Raw genomic sequence first — 20,100 nt, 5'->3', positions numbered from 1 at the left:
AGGTTTGTAGCCCCATGGGTTTCTGAAACTTAATGTGAAAATTCTCTGACCTTGCCTGCCTTACTCTCCCCTTGCCCTGTGCCCTTCGCTCTGCCGGGGCTGCCCCATCCCGGGCATTTAAATCAAGAGTCTCCTAGAGTTCCAGCCTATGCTTGGAGTGGCCCCACCTTGCAAAGGCCCCACCCCCAGGCAACAGCTCTAGAGGTGCCCCATGATGCAAGCCCCCAGCTCTGGGCTCAGCTCCGCATCCAGCACCCATCTCAGGTGCTGCTCACGCTGGACTCTTCCAGGCTCTTCCACAGGAGGAAGATCTAATCATGCTGTGTCAGCACTTGGCAACCTTGACGTACTTAACAGCAATCAAAGAATTGAAAAGAAGTTCACGTATTCTTTGATACTGATATCAATGATAGCGCCTCTTCGAAGTACAGAAAAAAAGTAATCATGATTGATTTTCCTTGTTTGAGTTAACTAAGGGGAATTTCTCAAGAGACACTTCACTACCCCACTAATCTTCTATTAATAATTTGGTTATTAGCCCTCAGAGTCAAAAGTTGTTTCTTTTTCACTCAAAACTGGAGTGAAGATGTATCCATGTTTTGCTTGTTACTCTCGTCAGGAAAGCCACGCAGAGAGACCTCACTTTGGCACCGGCACTATAACTGCTGAGCTCCAAACCAAAAAAAACAAGACAGGATACGGACTATGGAAATAGGGGGGTAAACTATACCAAAAAAGGTATGAGAAGAAGAAACACAAAGCTCCAGGCAGCGGCTGTATCTGGGGGCATGCTGGAGGGGGAGGCAGTTGTGGGAAGCATCAGGAGGAGAGGTCATGCTCTGCCTCTCAAGCTGTGGGACAGAGTGACATGCCTATCCCACTATCGTGCTTTGTAACGCTCATGGTCAGTATATCTATTCTTCTTTAAAGAGCATGCATTGCTGTGTGTTCACACGTATATTTTTATTATTACTACTACTAATACCCCCATTGGGGGAGAGAGAGCAATGGTTATTGAGTGACTGAAAGATTCCTTCACGACACCTTTATGAGATAATTCCACATTAAGAATTAGAATACTAGACTAAGACATTCGGAATACCATGCCCAGGTCTTACCCTATGCCCAATGTCTTCCATCAACACTCCTACAAGCCCACTCTATACTATGCAGGGTCTTAGAAGGCTGAGCCACATCAGTTACATCAGTGGACTCACTTGCCTCCCGACTTCCAGGAGTACTCAGTCAGCAACAAGCAGAAGAGAGGAGAGGTGAGTAAGATATCAAGTCCCTGTCCCCTTCCCACCAGGGAGTCACTATGTACTAGCAGCATCTCTCTCCTCAACGCATAGCCCTGGAGCCTTTTGATTCTCCCAAACCCTCCCCCCTTCCAGGCCTAGAAAGACTCAGGTTGCCCTAGCTGCTGTTTCAAATCTTGGTGTTTTTCCTCAAGCCTCCTCACACCTTTAGAAGCTGCCCCTAAACGTTGTCTTAAACTATACAAGCTGAGGCCACATGTTTCTTGACTGCAAGTGGCAGAACTGAGACCTGAAGCCGTGCATGTGATCCCTCTCCGCCCGTCTCTGCAAAGGCTGCCATGACTCTATGGAAGGTGATAACTAACAATGGCAGTTACTACTGTGGTTTTATGTTCCTTAGCCACATCATAGAACACTATTTGCTCTTCAGGACTGATGTTACAAACAGCTTTTTTAAAAAAAGGACGCTTAACTGATATTGCTGAAAAATATGTGTAAAATGTGGAAACTGTAATAGAAACGATAAGCCTTTGACACGGGCAACAAAATAAATTGAAAACCTAATTTTTAGGCAAATGGAAATACAAACAGGGAGCCACTGTTCTTATTGGTCCTGCCTCCTGGCCTTCTGTCACTTTGATTTCCCCCTGTGCCTTCCTTTAATGGATGGTCCTAGAACAAAGGACAGGACACAACAGCACTCCCAGGCAGGTCTTAAATACAGAGTGCCTGTGGTGATGACACTCTGGACAGCGCCAGCTCTCTCGTGCTAACAACGGGAGGAGGAAACCTCTGCAGTTCCCCCTCCTCTTCCCGTAGCTGTCTTTCGGGTCCTTTCTGCTTATTCTTATCTTTCAATGATGCAGCACAAAGACAGTTCTGGCTTCAAGCCCAATTTATCTTTTTTTTTTTCTGGAATCAACAGAAGAGGTGCAAATATTATCAAACAATACGCTACAGACAGAGGCACTTCGGTTTGACTGGCACTAAAGAATAACCCGTCCTAATGTCTTGTCATCTCCTCCCCTCGCTGATGTGACACTTGCACTCCCTGACAGAACACTCAGCATCTTGGCAGCATTTGCTGAGAGCGGAGTCGATGGCAGCACAGCGTTTGGTACCTTAGGAGCAGCAAAAAGATGATCGTGACAAAGTGGGATAACGGCGATGCTGAACGGGGCAAGTTGCTGAGACAGAAACAACCTTCGCTACCTCAAGCATACAGTCAGCTGCCCGCCATGTCTGGACTTCTGCTTACTCATGGGTTTGTACTTTCAACCCCATCTCTCAGTTCTGAGGGACGTTCACCAACTGATCATATCTGTTTTTCCTTTTCGCTCCTTTCACATACAAGTAACTACAAGCAGATAGCAGAGCAGAAGGACACTAAAAGGTCAGATAAGTGTATGATGGGTGGCAGTGAAAAAAGGTACCATGACAGCTGGTGATGATTCCCATCTAGGGCCTGGCTCACGGTAGACACTCAGTAAGTATGTATTGAGATCGGCGAGTGGAAGAGAAGACTTTTAAGGTCATTCGCAACCTATGGTTTCTCTGAACAAGATGCGTAGAAGGGACTCTGGGTGTAGATGTCCAAACTCATCAGAAGCAATATGAGAAAAGACCTCAACTCAAGTCAAGAAGGGCCCTAAAAAGTAACTTAGAATTGACATGAACTGTTACACCTTTGATTGATCTCTGGCCCCAGGTAATGCCCCAAAAGTCTCACCAAGAGACTTGGAGACGAGAAAGCAGTTGTCTTGGGACTGAAGATATAGACAAGATGCCAGGCAAGGAGTTACTTAGTTTTTGTGTCTTCAAGACACAAGAAAAGGATGTGTCTGCTGGTTTCAGAGCCTGTATTTTTATGGGACATATGTTTTCCAATATCACAGCAACCTCGAACCAAGGACAGGAAAGAGACTTAGAAACACAATGCCATGTCTGAATCAGTAGAGTTGATCTTTCTACTTCATCCCTAATGGAAAACTGTCTAGGGTCCAGTGACCTGACTAGGGGCGGAGTGCCTGCTGCTGGACAGTTCCCAGGTGGGCAGGCTCTGCATTTGAGTCCTGATCTCTACCTTGTCCTCGGGATGCACCCGTCAATGACCCCAATCCTGCTTCTCTAGGGCAGCGCCTTTGACCAAGTCAGGGATCGTTTCTCTCTTCTCCCATTGGTGGATGCTGCAGTGTGGCTACTTTGGCAGCCCCCTGCCTGGTGTATGAGGCTGACGAGTGTGATGCGGCAGAGTTGAACGCAGTGGTCTCAACGTGGCCTCTCTGCACAGCAGACAGCGCTACTATTCATTTCTAATTATCACGACTGTGGTTAATCACCTTTTCTAAACAGGCTGGTTCTTTACAATCCAGATCCTTCCAGCTCTCAGGTGCCTTTCCTGTTTTGTCTTCTGCTAGCCGATTCAGTTTTGTGGTCCAGCACAGACATGTCTGCACTGCCCTTTACTGTTAGCAGTCTGGATTATGTAGAGAAATAGCCAGGCTTCCCCTACTTTCCTCAATATGTCTCCTGTTAACCATGAATCTTCAATCTGCCTGGCATCTAAGAATCACTAAATATTTGTTAAATAATAAACAAGGGCACAGATAAATGAGTATCGAATGTCACCTACAGATTTGAGCACACCAGCCTGTAATAAACACCCCATCTCCAAACTGAAAACCATCCCGGATGGTTTCAGCATCCCGGATCATGACCCAGGATCAATCATTTCTTTTCATCAGAATCATCCACCTGATCTAGCTTCATTTCACACCCAAAGCCACAGCTAGGCAGAGGAACAGCATACTAAGTTCTCAGTTTTCCTACCCCACGTCACGGTCTTTAGAATAATTCTATTGCAGATTTGGTACCCATGAGTGATGGTGTGTGAGCATCCAGCCAGCAGAATTAGGAAATGATTGGTGGGCACAACCAGTCGGTAGACGGCAGCTGCTGCCCACAATCCCAGGGAATACAAGTCCCCTTGGAGGGAGGTAAAGGAGTCAACAGACAATTCTTGCCACTGAAGATAACAACAGCTTTCCTGCCTCCCACCCACTGGAGGCTGCAAAGAGGCCATGTGCCCTGGGTGGGGGGCACAGGCTGCCATGCTGGGAGGCAGAGAGCAGCATACAGTGTGCCCCTCACAGACAGCACTATCACCTCTCCTTTGTTCTCATGACCTTCCTCTCAGCCCCTCTTGGGTTTAATCTTTTACCCAGCAGAAACCTCTTCCATTCTTAATTGCCTCCAATTCATTTTGTCCCCGTCTTTGCTTAACAAGTCAGAATGAAGGAAAGTGTGCTCTTCCAACTCTTTGGCTTTTATTCTAAAGAAAGGATGAGCCTGTCTGGGCTGTAGGGATGCCATGAACACTGAGGAAGAAAAACTGCATCCTTTGCTTCTCCTGGGATTCAAAGAGAACTGAGAGTCTATCATGAGTTCTTATAAAAACTCCTCCAGTAAATTGCTTCAGAGAATGCCTTGTCTCACACCTACTAGTGTACTTGGGGAAGGCACTTTTTAAAACTGCTTAGCCCTCCAAAGCTAAATTACCAAATCATATAGCACAATCATGGCTTATTTCAGCCACCTCCTTGCTCCGAGTCAGACGGGAATATGTCTTCCCTCTAAAGACCTCCAGGCTCTTTTATTCTCTAGTTCACTCTCATGCACTCATACTTTAAAAGTTCTTTGGGTATAATCCAAAGTTCTTTTACTGGGGCAGAAGACCCCCATGGATATCATCAAGAAAAAAAAAGAGATCCTTTTCCACATCTGTTTGTTTACAGCCTTCTGCTCAGAGCTCTCCTGGGCTCACCATTCCATTCAACATGTGTCTTAGCATGTGATACTGCTCCTAAAACTCCTTTTACCACCTGCCCATCAACATCCACCAACCCTTTCACGTTTCCTTCCCTGGAGCTTTCCAAAATGCTCTGCTTGCCTCACTTGACACCTGCTTCAAGAACTTAATCAGCACATTCAAAAATATCCCAGGTCTCCTCCCGAAGACAGCAGAATTTATAGCTCCTCTGACTAATTTACTAATTCTCCCATAAAATGAAAATTCTGAAAGCCCAAGACACCACCTCTTATCTCCCACAACCAACACTCCACAGGCGACCACTCTGGCTAAGAGAAAGAAAGCAGTGTCCTGGATGAGGAATGGGGTACCAGTGTTGAGGTTGAGAGGCGTGTGTCCCAGGCAAGCTCTGCAGCAGCATCCCTGAGAGCCACTCACATCCAATGTCAGCCCCATCTCTAAACACATATTTAAAATATATATATATATATATATCAGACTATTCCCAAGGGCTCTTCTGGATCTTACATTCTAACCAGTCAAAGGCTTCTTCCATCCCTTCTCAAAGACATAAGTCATGTCTGCAGCATGTCCTTTACCAGTTGCCTCAAGGGTGGTATCAAGACAGTGCTTCCCAATCTTTCATTATCACCCTTTGCCCTGAAGGATCCATTTACGCCCCCAATCTCTCATCAGTGAAACTTGATATCACACATATATTACATATATCGTGTGTGTGTGTGTGTGTGTGTGTGTGTGTGTGTGTGTGTGTTGTGTCTATGATTAATACAAAGTGAGAGTCACTTCCTGTCTCAATAATGAATCATTACCTTCTTCTTCAGCAATATTACCCTGCTTGAGAAGGCAGGGCTGACATTGAACGGTGTGCTACTTCTAGATGAGTGACACAAGAGAGGGTATTTGCCCCCATGTCCAAGGGCCATACATCTATTCAGAGAATCTAAAAGTAACCACTATGTAAGCCAGAGTGGGAGAGCCAGAAGTTTTCATGAAAATAAACAGCAGCTTCCCACTCCTCCAAGCCAGGCCAAGCTGTCTCCTGTCACAGGCCCCACACCAGTCCCTGGAGCCTGGGATTCTCACCTCTGCCCACAGTTACCACTTCCAGATGAATCCCAGCAGGAACAACGGGAAAACTAGGAATGTAGTGAACAATGGCTGATGATGTTCCAGGAACAATTAGAATCCAATCCAAGGGCTCTGGCAGGCACCGTGGCTGTCTCAACTCAATGGCATCAGCTCAGCTCCCCCTCCCTACAGATGGTTCCCCTTCACCTTACCTTGGCACGCTGGCCAAATACGTCACAAGCTTCCGCAGGTCTTCCTGTCTTATTCTGTCATGATTGCTTCGGGCAGGGAAGGTCAGGATGGGTCCACCTCGCTTATCACGGCCCCCTGGAGGGAGCAAGAGGAGGGAATTTAAGAAAAGCATCCAGGAAAGTCAACTGTAGATGAAACATAATGTGTCTGAATGTCAAAAGAACAGGCTACAAAGAGCAAAAATCAGAGCAGGTAGGGCTACATGAAGGTAAGACGTACGACTTTGGGCAAGTCTCTTTAGATTTCTGCTGCCTCATCTGCAGATGATAGAGATGTCGGTGGGCACACTGCAGGGTGATTGCAAGGGCTGATGAGACAGAGGGAGGAGGCACACTGTGGAAAGGAGCACCCTCTGCACATGTGAGATGATAAGTGTCGTAACTGTTCGTGTGGGGAAAACAAGCTGGGCAAAAGTGCTTTGTCTTAGAAATTTAACCTCCAGTCACTTCTCTTTGTACACTCCAGTGATCTGGGATCATGCTCCAGGAGCTGACTGTATGAAAGGCCTCAGAGGCATCAGGACAATATTGCCAGGAACCTTCCAGACTCATGTAAGACACACCGTGAGTTCTCTGCCCAGCCCAGAGGTCAGCTCTACCCACTGGCTGCCTGAGGTGCCACCTGTTACATCTGATGGAGAAGCACGTGAATTGCATTAGAAATCCGTATGCTCGGGGTCTTACTAGAAACCACACGTAAAAAAGCTAGGAGGAGGGAACCAAAATGATGACCGCTGCCTTTATTAGGACAGTCTTCGAGACGGCTACTATTTCTTTCCTCCATTTTCCAAACTTGCTCTTTGCTGTTATTACGTAATTTTAAAATTCATTCATTAACAGACACTGCAATTATAAAGCAGACCAAGTTTCTCAGGGGGTTGGGTGGGGTTGAAGCTGAAGGGAGGTGACTATGTCCCCACAGTACACGGACTCTCTACTAATCACAGGCCACCCATCTCAGCAGTATGATCACAGATGCCCACCTGCATCTCAAGCATCTGCTGACATCCCCACAGTGGGGACCAAAGGGAATTTAATGGGAGAAAGATGGGGGACACATGGCCATAGCACCAGAGCAATCCTAGAAAGAAGCCTGTACTAGCTCATTTAGAAAATGATCTCCTATATGACTGAGTGGCCCAGGTCCCTCCCAAGTGTGAGCTCAGGCACAGTGCTTTCCTCTAGTCCAGGAGCACACAGGTGTCATTGGGGGGGCGCTTGTCAAAGAGCGAATCCAGAATACCCTGAAGGACAGAGAGACTTCAGGAGGAGGACACCAGGTAGATGACTCCATGAGTAATGTGCCTTCTGCACCCATGTGAGGACTTCAGATTTCCCAGCACCCCCATAAATTCTGACAGGATGAGTTATAACCCTAGCATTTGGGAGACAGAGACTGATCCCCAGAACTTGATGGTCAGTTAGTGTAGCCAGGCAGTGAGCTAGATGAGATGAAAGCCCATGTTTCAAAAAATTAGGTAGAGAGTAATTGAGAACACACGTGGTGTTGACCTCTGGCCTCTGTGTGTGTGTGTGTGTGTGTATGTGTGTGTGTCTGTCTGTCTGTATGTATGTATGTATGTATGTATATATGTATGTCTGCCACAACTGTCAGTTTTCTCCGGACCTTCCAGGGACACCTCATAAGTAGGGCCATGGGAACCTGAGGATCAGAGACTTTCATGGGCAAAAGGTGACCTGGTGTTTTGGAGGGTTGGTTGGTATTGTCCCCCTCTCATCAGGAGACAGGTTCTGGGTATGTAGGGGGCCTCCAAAGGTGGGAAATTGCCTCCTTTGTCTCCAAGAGTGTCTCTTTTGTACGGATCAAGAGGTAAGAAAAGGCAGCAGGATCAATCCTATCTTCTTTTCAGAGTAGGAAAGACGTCCAAGAATAAAGAGGAGGAGGAGCATTATGCTCCAAAGCAGGGGACAATGGATGGAGTGAGGCCTCACTTGGGTAAAAGGAAGGACCTAGCACTCAGTTTACAGGGCTGTGCCTTTCTTTCTACGGCAGGCTACAGAACCCAGGAGGAGAAGAAAATAAAGACAAGTCATGGAGACAGATAAGCCTGTCTCAGAGCAAAACAAGAGACCAAAGCCACCTTTCAAGGTCAAGATAGGTTTTAGTTACTGAGCAGAAAGCCACAGAACCATTGTCAGTAGAAAGCATTCCATGGGGACGGGGATGATAGAGGCTTCAAAGATAGGTGTTGAGAGGTGCCATCTGCTCTGGGCCCCATTCTGTGATGGCAGAATTGAGCTAGTGAAGAATGTGCATGGGGCGGAGCTGGTGAGGGTGAGAACCGCTCTGTTACATCCAGCGATCCCAGAGGAGAGGGATCCTTTGCCATCGATTCCCTGTCAACTAACAGGGCAAACAGAGAGGTGGAAGGCAAGAGAACAAGACTACAGACATATGTAGAGGCTAAGGACATGGATTGCCACAGTAAGACGAAGTTAGATGCTAGCGTCCAGAGGCTGAGCACTCATGAAGCTGTATCACTGATGATGGAGATGGAGACTGATATTAGAAGGAGATGAGAGATGAAGCCTGAATCCCCAGTGCTAAAGTCATTGTTTATTAGATGAGAGGAAACATAGCCATATTTAAAACATCACAGATGGTGGCATGATCTTCCATCAATAGCACCATTCACTTGTTCAACAAGCTCTTACCCTTTACCTACCCTTTACCTACCCGTGCAAGGCTTTGGTTGTAGGAGCTACAGGATAAGGATGCAGAGGATGGGGGTGGAGAGGTTGGGTGTTCTAGAAATGTCAATGGCTCTCCTTCCGTGTAGACAGGAAAGCAGGGTGGGGAAGGAAGAAGGGCCCAAAGTGAGAGACATTGTTTCATTGATGGAAGTGGGGGGAACTCACACTCTGAGAAGGTACCAGGCTCCAGTTAGGGGAGCATATGGAAGCAGCGTGGGAGGGAGACACATCTCAGGAAGCATACCGAAAGTTGGATTCACATAACAATAGCTCTGCAAGATTTTAATGTATTCACACACACATTTTTTTTTAAAGGAATGAGGCTATTTTGTAGTTGGAAATGCCAGGTTAGACTAGATAAAGTTGGTTATTGTGGGATTTTACAGAGCCTTAAAAATGTTAATGTGCCTTGATGGATGGTCCACGTGGAGGGTGGGAGGACTTCAATATTCAGCAGTTCCCAAACTTCCTCATTTTCAAAGACCACCTTATGGAACATACTTTGAAACTTGAGGGTTCAGAGTATAAAAGGTTGTCCCCAGGAGCACAGAGCATCTGTGAGAACAGTGGGACATGATGGCTAGGGATCCAAAGCCAGAAAAGAATCACCAGGAGGTGGCCAAAGGCAAGGCGTAAGCGTGTGAAGATCCTAGGGATGCAGTGGGTCCTCCACAGGAGGGCTGAGTAGAAAGAAGAGATCTGGGTGCTGTGAGTGGGAGGCCCAGAACCCAGAGCTGTGGGCCATGGAGCCCAGAAGGGCAGGACTGGGACAATAGAGGCACTCCCAGGGACAGACACAGCCACGGTCACACACGCCCACATGCCCACATACAGAAGTGGTTGGGCTGCCCTGGCCTGGTCCAGATGTCCGTTGTCATGGCAACATGCTTTCTTTCACCTGGCCCAAGCTGAGATGCTGGCAGAGGAGGGCGGGCACAGCTAATGGTCTGTTTCTCTGCCTACCATGCTCCTTGCTTTGCTCTCAGAATGAGATGCAAACGGCCACACTGCAATATTTAACGGTGGTGGTGCGGCGGGGGGGGGGGACGGGGGTGGGGGACGGGGGACCTCTCTACTTGGTTTTATTTTTGTGTTTTGTTTCCTGACTCAGAGTGTATAGAATAGGAAAATAATTTCTCGTTTTCCCTTTCAGATGTAGTCAGTTGTCATCTCCCAATCACCCTCAGTGCCCTTGCCAGGCATGGGAGGGCAACGTTCCCTAAGCCCAGAAGCTCCTGACAAGCATGGATGAGTCAGGCTCGGCTCGTGCAGGCACACAGAGGTCAATGGCACACTGCCAGGCCCCTTACGCTCTCTGGGAAGTTCTTACCTGCCTCATCTCTGACTGCTTTCCCGGCAAACTGCTTCCATGAGTCCTATAAAGGCAACTCCCTATCTCTTAGTGGGCTTTCCCAGGCCTGGCTGGGTCCCACTCACATCTTATTGACTGTACATAGGAAAAATGAGCCATAAACTAGGAGACGAGGGTCCCCATGTCAGAACATACTATGTCTGTCTTCATAGTCCCTCATGGATGCTGAACAAGATGGCATCAGAAGTCATGGGCTAAGGCTAAAAAGGCCTCTGGATGAGGGGAAGTGGAAAGTAACTTGGGAAGGAGAGGACCAAGCTGACAGGTATAGGAAAGGCACTCTTGGGAAGGAAACCATCTAGCATGAAATAAACAAGGCATCTGCAGGACACCCAAGGGATAGGAAGGACACTGTCTTAACTTAGGGCCATAAAATTGAAGGAAGTGGGCTGTAAGCCTGTGCTAGGAGTTGAGGCGATGAGGCCTGGGGCACATCATGCACAGAGACTACCAGGACTTCCACATGGGGCCTGTCCACAATTCAGTAAGCACTCCAAACCCTAGTTCACCTTGAACTTGTCACGACGTGCCTCTATGCTGACCTCACAGCACAGGGTCCTCCTGAAGGTTGTTCGGGTATGCCTCTACATCTTTAGTAATGAGGGGCTCACTACCTAACACAACAGGGTGTGGTGATACATTTGTAATCTAAGAAAGAACGCTTGCCTGAAGATCAGAGGACAGGGCCAGTCACAGAGTTAGCCACAGAGATCTGGCAGTGGTGGCACACACCTTTAATCCTAGCACTTGGGAGATTGCTAACAGAGGCAGAGATCCGTCTGGATTTCTGTGAATTCAAGGCCACACTGGGCTACATGAGATTAATCCAGTCTAAAAGAGAAACAGCCAGGCAGTGTTGGCACATACCTTTAATCCAGCCCTTGGGATCACACACCTTTAATCCCAGCATTAGGAAGGTGGAGACAGGAAGTGGTATGGCTGGGCAGAGAAAGGAATATAAGGCGGGAGGAATTTGCTCTCTTGCAGAGGCTCTGGCAGGCTGAGGAGTTGGTGAGGTAAGAGGTGGTGGCTGTGACCTGCTCTGCTTCTCTGATCTTTTAGCTTTCACCCTGACATCTGGCTCTGGGTTTTTATTATAAGACGAATTAGAATTCGTGCAACAACAGGGCAAGGCAGCTTTTGGATCTCAGTTGTCTTAACAGCAACAACTGTGAGAGATACCATTCCACCTGCTGCTGCAGAACGCACCTATCTTACAAAGGCTCCTGTGTGTACCCAGCACATGCCTACCTCCCTTCCCACACGACACTGACTTACTGCCCTCTCTTCTCTCTAGTAAGGTGAAGACAACTCAAATACGGTTTCCCTTTCCACAGAGGCCCTCCCTTTCCCCCTTCTCTCTACTATGGTGGGCACATCAGCCGACCTAGCAGTACCTGTGGGATGAGTCACTGTACGAAGGGAGCATGCTCACTCATGCCCTGTGGCTCCACGGCCGTTCATGCAGACAAGACAAACTCTCCAGAAATAAAGGCTCTGTCGATAAGGTGTAGCACCAGGGCTTCTCTCTCAAGATCAGGCCTCTGTGCTGCGCTCACTGTCAGTACCCAGCTCAGGCCCAGGATCTGCTAAGTTCTGATCCAGAAGGACTCCGGTTCAGCTGCCAAGGTTGTGACGTCATGGGAAACAAACACGCTACCTAACCAAACACACACAGCTAGGTTCCAATCAAACATTTACAAGAAGCCGTCACTGGCCTGAAGGCTGCAGACGGCTGATGACCAAATTACAGCTGTCATTTGGCGCGTAAGATAGGATGGGAGAGAAGTGTGGAATAAATATTTGGAAGTTACCATTCAGAAAACAAAACAAGAAACAAACAAACCAAGAACAAAACTTGAGAACACAAACACTTGAGCTGCATGGGCTAAGAAAATAGATAAGGAGAAGCCAAAACTAATTGTAATCTCCTGTTGGTGACGCACTAAGAGACAACAGATATAACCCCAGGGAACCACATGTGGAGTGGATACTCTCTTCCTACCGGAAGTGCCACAGTCACAGTGGTCACAGTGCCACAGTGGCCCTGCCAGAGAGGACACATGAGGCAGCAGTGTGTGGGGATCTGCCCATTGTTGCAAGTGTCCTCTAGAGTCCCCAGGTAAGATGAGAGCCCCCTGTGCATGCCACTGTAGTCCCGAAGCAATGGCTACAAGCCAAACTTCCCCTCTCACAGGTCCACAGAGGTGAGGGAGCGACCACACATGTGCACACAGCTCAAGGAAGACATGCAGATACTCACCAGACACAAAGGCCACTTTCTCCTTCAGGATGGGAAGGACATCAGAAGCTTTCAAACCATCATTCCGAAAAGATCCTGCAGGACAACAAAACAGACACAGGATAAAGACGTCTGCTACCGGTCAGGTCCCAAGGTCCCACTCCCAAGTCTCCCAGATCCGTCATCCGGGCTTGTGCAGGTCTGTAGCCCAGCCCATGGTGATGGGGTTAACGACGATGTCTTTTCTTGGCTCTTGTCAAGAGAGGATAATTCCAGTCACTCCCCTACTGAGTCCACGCCCCAGGGACAGCACTGGCAGCCCTGTGGTTGTTGAGTGACTTGAAAATGGCAACGTGTTTTCAAAGCACGTTTGTGCATCTAGCGCCTAGCACAGTGTCACACAGACAGCAGGTTAGTATATACGGATATCACGGTAACCCTAAATGACATCTGCTTGCAGATACAACTGTTAGACTTCATTTTACAAACAGGAAAAATAACCTACAAAAATCTAGTAGCTGGAAGCAAAGTTGATGATGCTGTCCCATACCCACCTCCACCCCTAATGGCATCACCCGTCCCCCACAGAAACAAATCTCCTGAAGAAGTGTACTTTGGCTATCTGGCCCTTTAAGTCTTACTTCTTGCTTGTGAAATCTTTTCCAGGGTCTAACCGAGTTTCTATTAGGGGACAGGAGGTAGACACCCAGAACTCGCCAAAACTGGAGAAGACTCGGCTAGAAAAACTCTAGTCCTGAAAGTAAAGGGCGATCTAGCCCGTATGAGGAGTGTGGGAAGGGAGGAGCAGCTTTCACACATACACAAAACCCCAGGCTAGCCCACTGTGACCCTGGTAGTTAGCCCCAGTTCCTCACAAGAACTCTGAAAGAGAACCACCCACACCCACGCCCTCGGAGCTGTCACTGGGGTCTCTGCTGTATACCACCATTAAGACATTACACCATAGATCTCACAAGCAGTCGCTCAGCTCAGTGCCATAGGGCCGGGAACATGAACATCGTTCTAGCGTCTTTGTCCACATGCTGTGAGGCCAAGTATGAAATCTACAAAGGAGAGTAGCACTTTGTAGTGGGAAGCTTGTCTCTATCTCTCAGTCTCTCAATATCATATAAATTTTACCAACAAACCAGGAATGAGTTCACTGGTCCAGGGAAGAGGAATTTCATGCCCGGTGCCCACCCAACCAAAGAAGAGAAAGAGGTGCGTCACCTAATGCCAGTGTCCAAGGTCAGAGGTCATAATCTAACCCCAATCAAATTTCCAGTGCCTGACCATTTCATCTCTTTCTTCTTTTTCACGTTTCTCTGAGGTAGTGAACCTTTTAGCCAGCAATTACACGTCTTCAGAAGGTGACACACGGGCTAGGATGCGGAGCGACAGCTGCAGACTGACTGAGCCGCAGTGAGGGCAGAAGAACACTGGCAAAGAGAGCTCTGACTTCAAAGCCCCCAGCCTTGTTCCGGACCTCTGGCCCTGGTTTCTTCAGATAGCTACGCTCAAACCTTACCTCCCACACCAAAACCCACTGCATTTCACGAAAGAGACTGATCAGCATCAATTAGTACACAAATTGAGAATAGTTCCTACGACTTGCTTTGTCTTTTCTTTTCTTCCTCATGCAGCAGGAAAACATTTTAGCTTCTCAACCATTTTTAACTCATGACATCGCAGTATCAAAGATCTTGTTTTACCAAGTGAAATGTATTTTCCTCCGTTTTAAATACTCTCCTTACGTCAGTCTGATGCACACTTGATTGCTATAAAAAATTTCATATAAAAAATAAATTCTATCCTGTCTTTTTCCAGATTATTTACAAATTCAGAGTAAGCCAGGCCTGGTGGTGCGGGCCTATAACCCCAGCTATTCAGGAGGCCGAAGCCAGATGGTTACAAGTTCAAGACCAGCCTTGGCAACTTAGTGGAAGGATTGGGTATGTTCCGTCCAAACTACTCTCACCTGCAAAGAAGAAGGCCCTAGTCTCATCCTCCCCTCTCTCTTCCTTCTCACTCCAAGGCGCAGGGCCTGGAGGACGGCAAGCCGTTCCTCCATGTACTTAGTGATCATGGGCTCTGGTGAATGTCAGTCTTGAGCTGGCCCCTTCTAAGATTCCTGGGCTTCTACTTCCTGGGCCAGAGGCCTCCCCAGCCAGATCAGACTACGGCTGGGCTACATGCCTGACTATGTACCCACCACAAGAACTCCCAAAGTACCCAGACTTACTAAATCCATTACTAGGAAGGAATCATTCCCAACAGCAGCAGCAACAAGATTTTTCGCATTATAAAAGCATTTGCTTAGGGGTCTTTTTAAAATAAAAGTTCCCTTAGTGGTTTAAATTAGTTTTTCATTTGCCAAAAATTGAATTACAAATAACTTTTCAACAATACATGCATTATGTAAAGCCAAGTAGAGCTAAACTAATTAGCCTGGGGGCTCAGAAATTGGTGACCTTGCACATAAAACCTATTTGCACTGGCTGAAGAGCCTATGTATGAATTCCCCCAGGGCCCTTGTGAAACCAGCTGTTAGAATATATAATAAAGGGTAAGTTCATTGACCACTAACTCAAACAGGACCAATGAAATTGGAACATGTTTTCACTATCAGGTACACATCCCGGTAGACTCCTGGTAAATGGCCAATAAATATTTGATGAAAGAATAAATGACTGAAAGTTACTCCTTCCTAAAGTGAGGTGCACAAGGTCAGCGGCATCACTTGTCATATAAACACTAGGGTGTCCCTCAGCCTTTCTAAGTCCCTTCTTCATATTTATTGGCCTTCACAACAAGATCACTGTCAGAGCAGCATGTTTTGAAAGGATGTATTAGAAACAAATTCTTCATTCAGTCTCAGTGTGCTTTGTTAAACCAGAAGAATTCCTCCCTGGCTTCCTGGCCCATTCTTTCTGGGGATCAGGTGGGGACCGGAATTGTTGCAGGTAGACCAGTTGCCAAAATGGAAGAAAAGTGATAGAAGAACTTTAAGTACACATGCTTTGCAGGAGGCAGCTTCCACCACAACTGACACAAAGTGTATCTGATAGTATTATTAGGTCGTGAACAGTAGACCAATGGTAGACTAGCCTTTTTCTTAAGATGAGCCCGCTGAAACAGTAGATCCATTACTACCTCTATAGAAGGCCTGAGAAGAAATAAAAGCCCCTAACTCCTTGGAAGGCCTATAAGGGAAAACAAAACAAGTCAGTGGGAACCCATGTGGACCTGACCCAATGTGGGTGTTGTGCTTTCTCTTAAGGACAAAGGCATGCTTGGCTAGCTTTCAGTGCTAAACCCACCACATTCATGTCCTGCTGCTGTCAGAATTACAAGCCTGCTGTTCTGTTAATTAGCAAAGTTGAAACACTCTGCATCTATTAAGGAAGTAAAAATTACCACCACCATCCCCTCGGGACCCTCCAGTTTGGGTCTCCTCCCAGCCCTAGGTCTGCTCCTCATTGCCCTGCACCTCCAGCAACATGCTCACACAACATGCTCACACAACATGCTCACACTGCTGCCTGGTCCTCCTCACATTTTCCTCCTCACTGCTTCTCATATGTAAAACACCAATGGTCCTCACTCTGGCACCCAGCCTGTACTTCTGGCCCCAAGGAAGAGCAGGGGTGGGCCTTGTGCCATGGGCCCTGCCCATGGCTTCTTAGGCCTGGGAAAGCAGTGACTCCCTTAAGGAAGCAGAGTGCTTGGGCTCCGGGCCAACCTCCTCCAGAAAGCAATCCTGATTGAAACAAACACAGAAACAAACAACTGAGTGAGCATTTGGTGAGTGTTCAAAAGTGTAAGCTGCCAGGAGACCCACAGATTGCTCTTTATTTCCTTTTGGTTTTCAGTCATGCTTCCACAATTTGCACGTATTTAAGAGTGACTGTGTAAGCTTTTCAACATTGCATCAAGTGGGGCTGAGCCCTCGCCCTCCACTAAAATGGCAAACTTCCCAGTGTGCAGGCCCCTGCCTCTTCTTTCCTTCCATGCCATTGTATTCCATGCAGGTGGTGTCCTGTCCCTGTTTAACAACGCAATGTCCTATGGGCATACCTGTCTATCACTGGTAATGTACAGTCCCAAATACTCAGTGTTCATTTCCCCCTAATACTGGGTATCTGCCAGACTCCAAAGAAAAGACAAGGTATTGAGATTCTGATAAAGAACTCCACCTCTCACCCCACCCTCCACCTAACCACACAGTATCTATGCTATCTTGATGATGGGTGTTATCTGTCCAGTATCCCAGCTACCTGATAATGGGCACTCCTCATCACCGAGGTGCCCAAACAGAAACATGGGTAGCATCCTAGACATTCATCTCTCCATCACACTTTTCAATGCAGACATTCAATTATGTTGACTCTACCTCCTAAATCTCTCTCAAATCCATCATTCCTGTGTGGTTTCCCTGACCTCTCAATCAACTTGAGCTGTCCCAGTCATACCTTATCATTCTTGAATGGCACCTACGTGTTTTCATTTCACTCCCCATTAACTGATGCTGACATCCCCAGGGAAAGGACCTTATTATACTCACTCTTCTACCCACACACCTCGCACAACGTCTGTCGCACCAAAGGGACTCGGGAAATACTGAGCCAAACTGAACACACATGGTTTCAGTGAGCTCAGAGGTGAGCTGGAGGTGGATGGTCAGGATAGGCTGTCCAGGGAAAGGATATGAACCAAGAGAAAGGCAGAAGACAGATAGGAAGGGACCCAGACATTGTACCACGGATGGGTAGAGTTTACTGCTGAATAGAAAAACAAAGTGGAGGATATAACAGGTAGAACAGGGAGTTCTGTAGTCTTGAGTCTCAGAAGTTGCTCCTCAGAGGAAACTGCCTGTGCCTTGGGAGTCACAGAGAGCTGGGCTGAGCTGCACCAAGGGGCTGAGAAGGGAGGGAAAGGAGTATTTGGCTGGTCCCAGAGGAAAGCTGTGGCTCAGAGCAGGGTCGTGCCCAGTAGGCTCTGACGTCAAGCTCCAGGTCACTCTTGATCTGTGGTTGAAGCCAGGGGAGATTCAGACACGAGGCTGGTGGCAGAAATCTCTTCTGATCTTTCCCCTAAGTTCCAAGAGAGAACATCAGGATGTTTGTTCTGAGTTCCTTCCAGAAGTCAGCCAGGCCAGCAGCAGGCTGGTGGCTCGTGTGAAGATCCTTTATATAACTGAATCATAAAAGGAGGAGATCTTCGCACGGTCCCTCCTGTATAGTGAATAGATGGTTTAGGAGAAGACATTGCCTGTAACAGAGAACCTATTAGTGGCAGAGGCAAGATGCCCATCTCCCTTGTCCTCTGTCCTAAGAGGAGAAAAGGGAAGTGACAGAAATGGAGGTGACAAGAAAGAGGGAGATCTGATGAGAAGGAGACACGCGCACGTGCAGAAATGGAGCAAGTAAGTATTTTTTTCTCTCTTTACAGATGTGAATGAGCTATTGAGGAAATGGCCTGTTGGAAAACCCCAGCAAACATAAATATATTTCTTGGAGCACTCCTTAAAACAGCTACCACCGAGGCAGGAAGTATGTGCTGAGAGGAATACATCTGGCAGAGAGGGACAGGGCAGATTCATGTCAACAAGAGAACACAGCACCGCATGGAGTCCCACGGACCTCTCCCCAGCCTGGAAACGCATCCAGCCTCGAGCCAGGCTCTTCCATCTTCCTCATCCTCACCACCCACAAATGTCAAACAGTGCTGGAGACATTCTGTCTCCCCGACCCTGCAGGCATGAAGGGGAAATAGCGTGTGGCGGAATGCTCTCTGGCCATGAAACTCCCAGGCAAAGAACATTCAGGGTCCTCTGCTAGTCTGATTTCAGTGACCATGGACAGGAAAGCAAAGGGCTCCTCTTCTGGCAGTTGCTAAATACTGAGTTTCCCGAAACCAAATGACCAGGTCTTACACAACATGAAGCAGTAGCCAGCAACTTGGGAAGATAACCAGGGCGGGCAGTCTTTATGGAAAGGAGAGGTGATGTTTATCTCACCAAGCTCTGACATAGCCTTGAATATAAGGAACGCCTTCTGCACACTGAAGTACAGCACACCTTCTCTAACTTTCCACACTACACCAGGCTGGACTGGCTCCCCGCCTCATGCAGTCATTTCTCACTGCCACTGTCCACTGCCACATCTGGCTCTCTCACTAGACCCTAGCTGGACTCCTGAGGGCAGGGCCAGGTGCTTACCCAGGTAGCCTTAGTGCCTGAAGTACAGCTGATGCTCACTGCAGGGACTGAGTCCTTCAGACCCATGGCACCATGGGTCTTCCACACAGAGGCAGTGACTGCTGTGCCTTTTCCGCCTGCGCACCTTTTCTGCTGGTTCCGACCCCCACCTTCATCCTTCTTCTCCTCCCGTGCGTCCACGTGAACTCTAATTGTATCCAATTTCAATATTAACTTCTAAAGTCAATATTAGATATAAAGGCCTGGCTAATGGGCTACTTTTGAAAAGCAGAAATGTGTAATGCTTGCCACTGCTAAATTAGCTCTATTAAAGATCACTTATAATTAGCACTTTAAACATGTGGGTAACACCTCTCTAAGCCCAGCTAATGAGCAAACTGTTTCTGTTTATTCTTCACAAGACTTCATATTATCTGGAGTTGAGACCTCAACTGCAATTCACACGGGCTCCTTCTCTCTCCCTCCCTCCCCTGGAAAGTGGGCATTCTTGAGGGCAAGGCAAACACCATGACCACTTCAGAAGGGCTTCTGTCTATCCACCACTTTCCCCATATTCTAACTGATCAGGTTATTTAAAGTGTTTATGCTACATGTATCATCAAGCAATACTTCTGCAAGAGACCCCTGAGTAACACCAAACATGAGGCTGCTGGTGACGAACTACTGAATATTAGCAATATATTTGCTATTATATTAGAGAGAACTGAGAGGCCTGTGCTGTAGCAGTTCAGACATGCAAAAGTTTTGCTCCTTAGGACTCTCCCTCTTGGTTCCCCTCCTCTTCCTCAGCAAGAATATCAGTTACTGACTCTCAAAGCTAGCCTTGACCACGTCATAACAGAGGGCACTCAATCAGATGTCACAACCTGAGATGGCTCAGTCCCTACCTAATGCTCTCTCGTCTCCTGCCCCCGCCCCATGTCCTGAAATGTGGACACGATGTAGACAGCAGCAGAGCAAACACATCAATGACAACGATAATCTAGCAGCCATCTGGGCAGCTCAAGGCAAGAGACCCTCGTGGGAACTTCACAGAGTGGTCCTGATGCTCAGCCCAGGGCTCCTCCCTGCCCCACCTCCACTGTTCTGTGTTACTTCATGCTCCTGTTATGTCCCAGGAGTGGAAGAAATGTCATAGGAACAC

General features: G+C 47.6%; 1 protein-coding gene across 22 annotated transcripts in view; it reads right to left on the bottom strand.

Annotated features, from left to right (window-relative positions):
* Window positions 1-20,100, bottom strand: part of Kalrn (kalirin RhoGEF kinase) — a 607,498-nt gene that overhangs the window by 420,571 nt on the left and 166,827 nt on the right. For all 22 annotated transcript variants that reach the window (XM_028886329.2, XM_028886335.2, XM_037209787.1 and 19 more), the window contains exons 2-3: window positions 12,758-12,832; window positions 6,369-6,483 (exon numbers count right to left, since the gene is read on the bottom strand). In XM_028886329.2, coding sequence (XP_028742162.1) covers window positions 6,369-6,483; window positions 12,758-12,832 — 190 coding nt within the window. The remainder of the gene's footprint in view (window positions 1-6,368; window positions 6,484-12,757; window positions 12,833-20,100) is intronic.

Source organism: Peromyscus leucopus, chromosome 12, assembly GCF_004664715.2.
Source record: "Peromyscus leucopus breed LL Stock chromosome 12, UCI_PerLeu_2.1, whole genome shotgun sequence".
NCBI lineage: Eukaryota > Metazoa > Chordata > Mammalia > Rodentia > Cricetidae > Peromyscus > Peromyscus leucopus.
The sequence above is the reverse complement of the archived record's forward strand: the minus strand, read 5'-3'. Positions and strand labels throughout refer to the sequence as shown.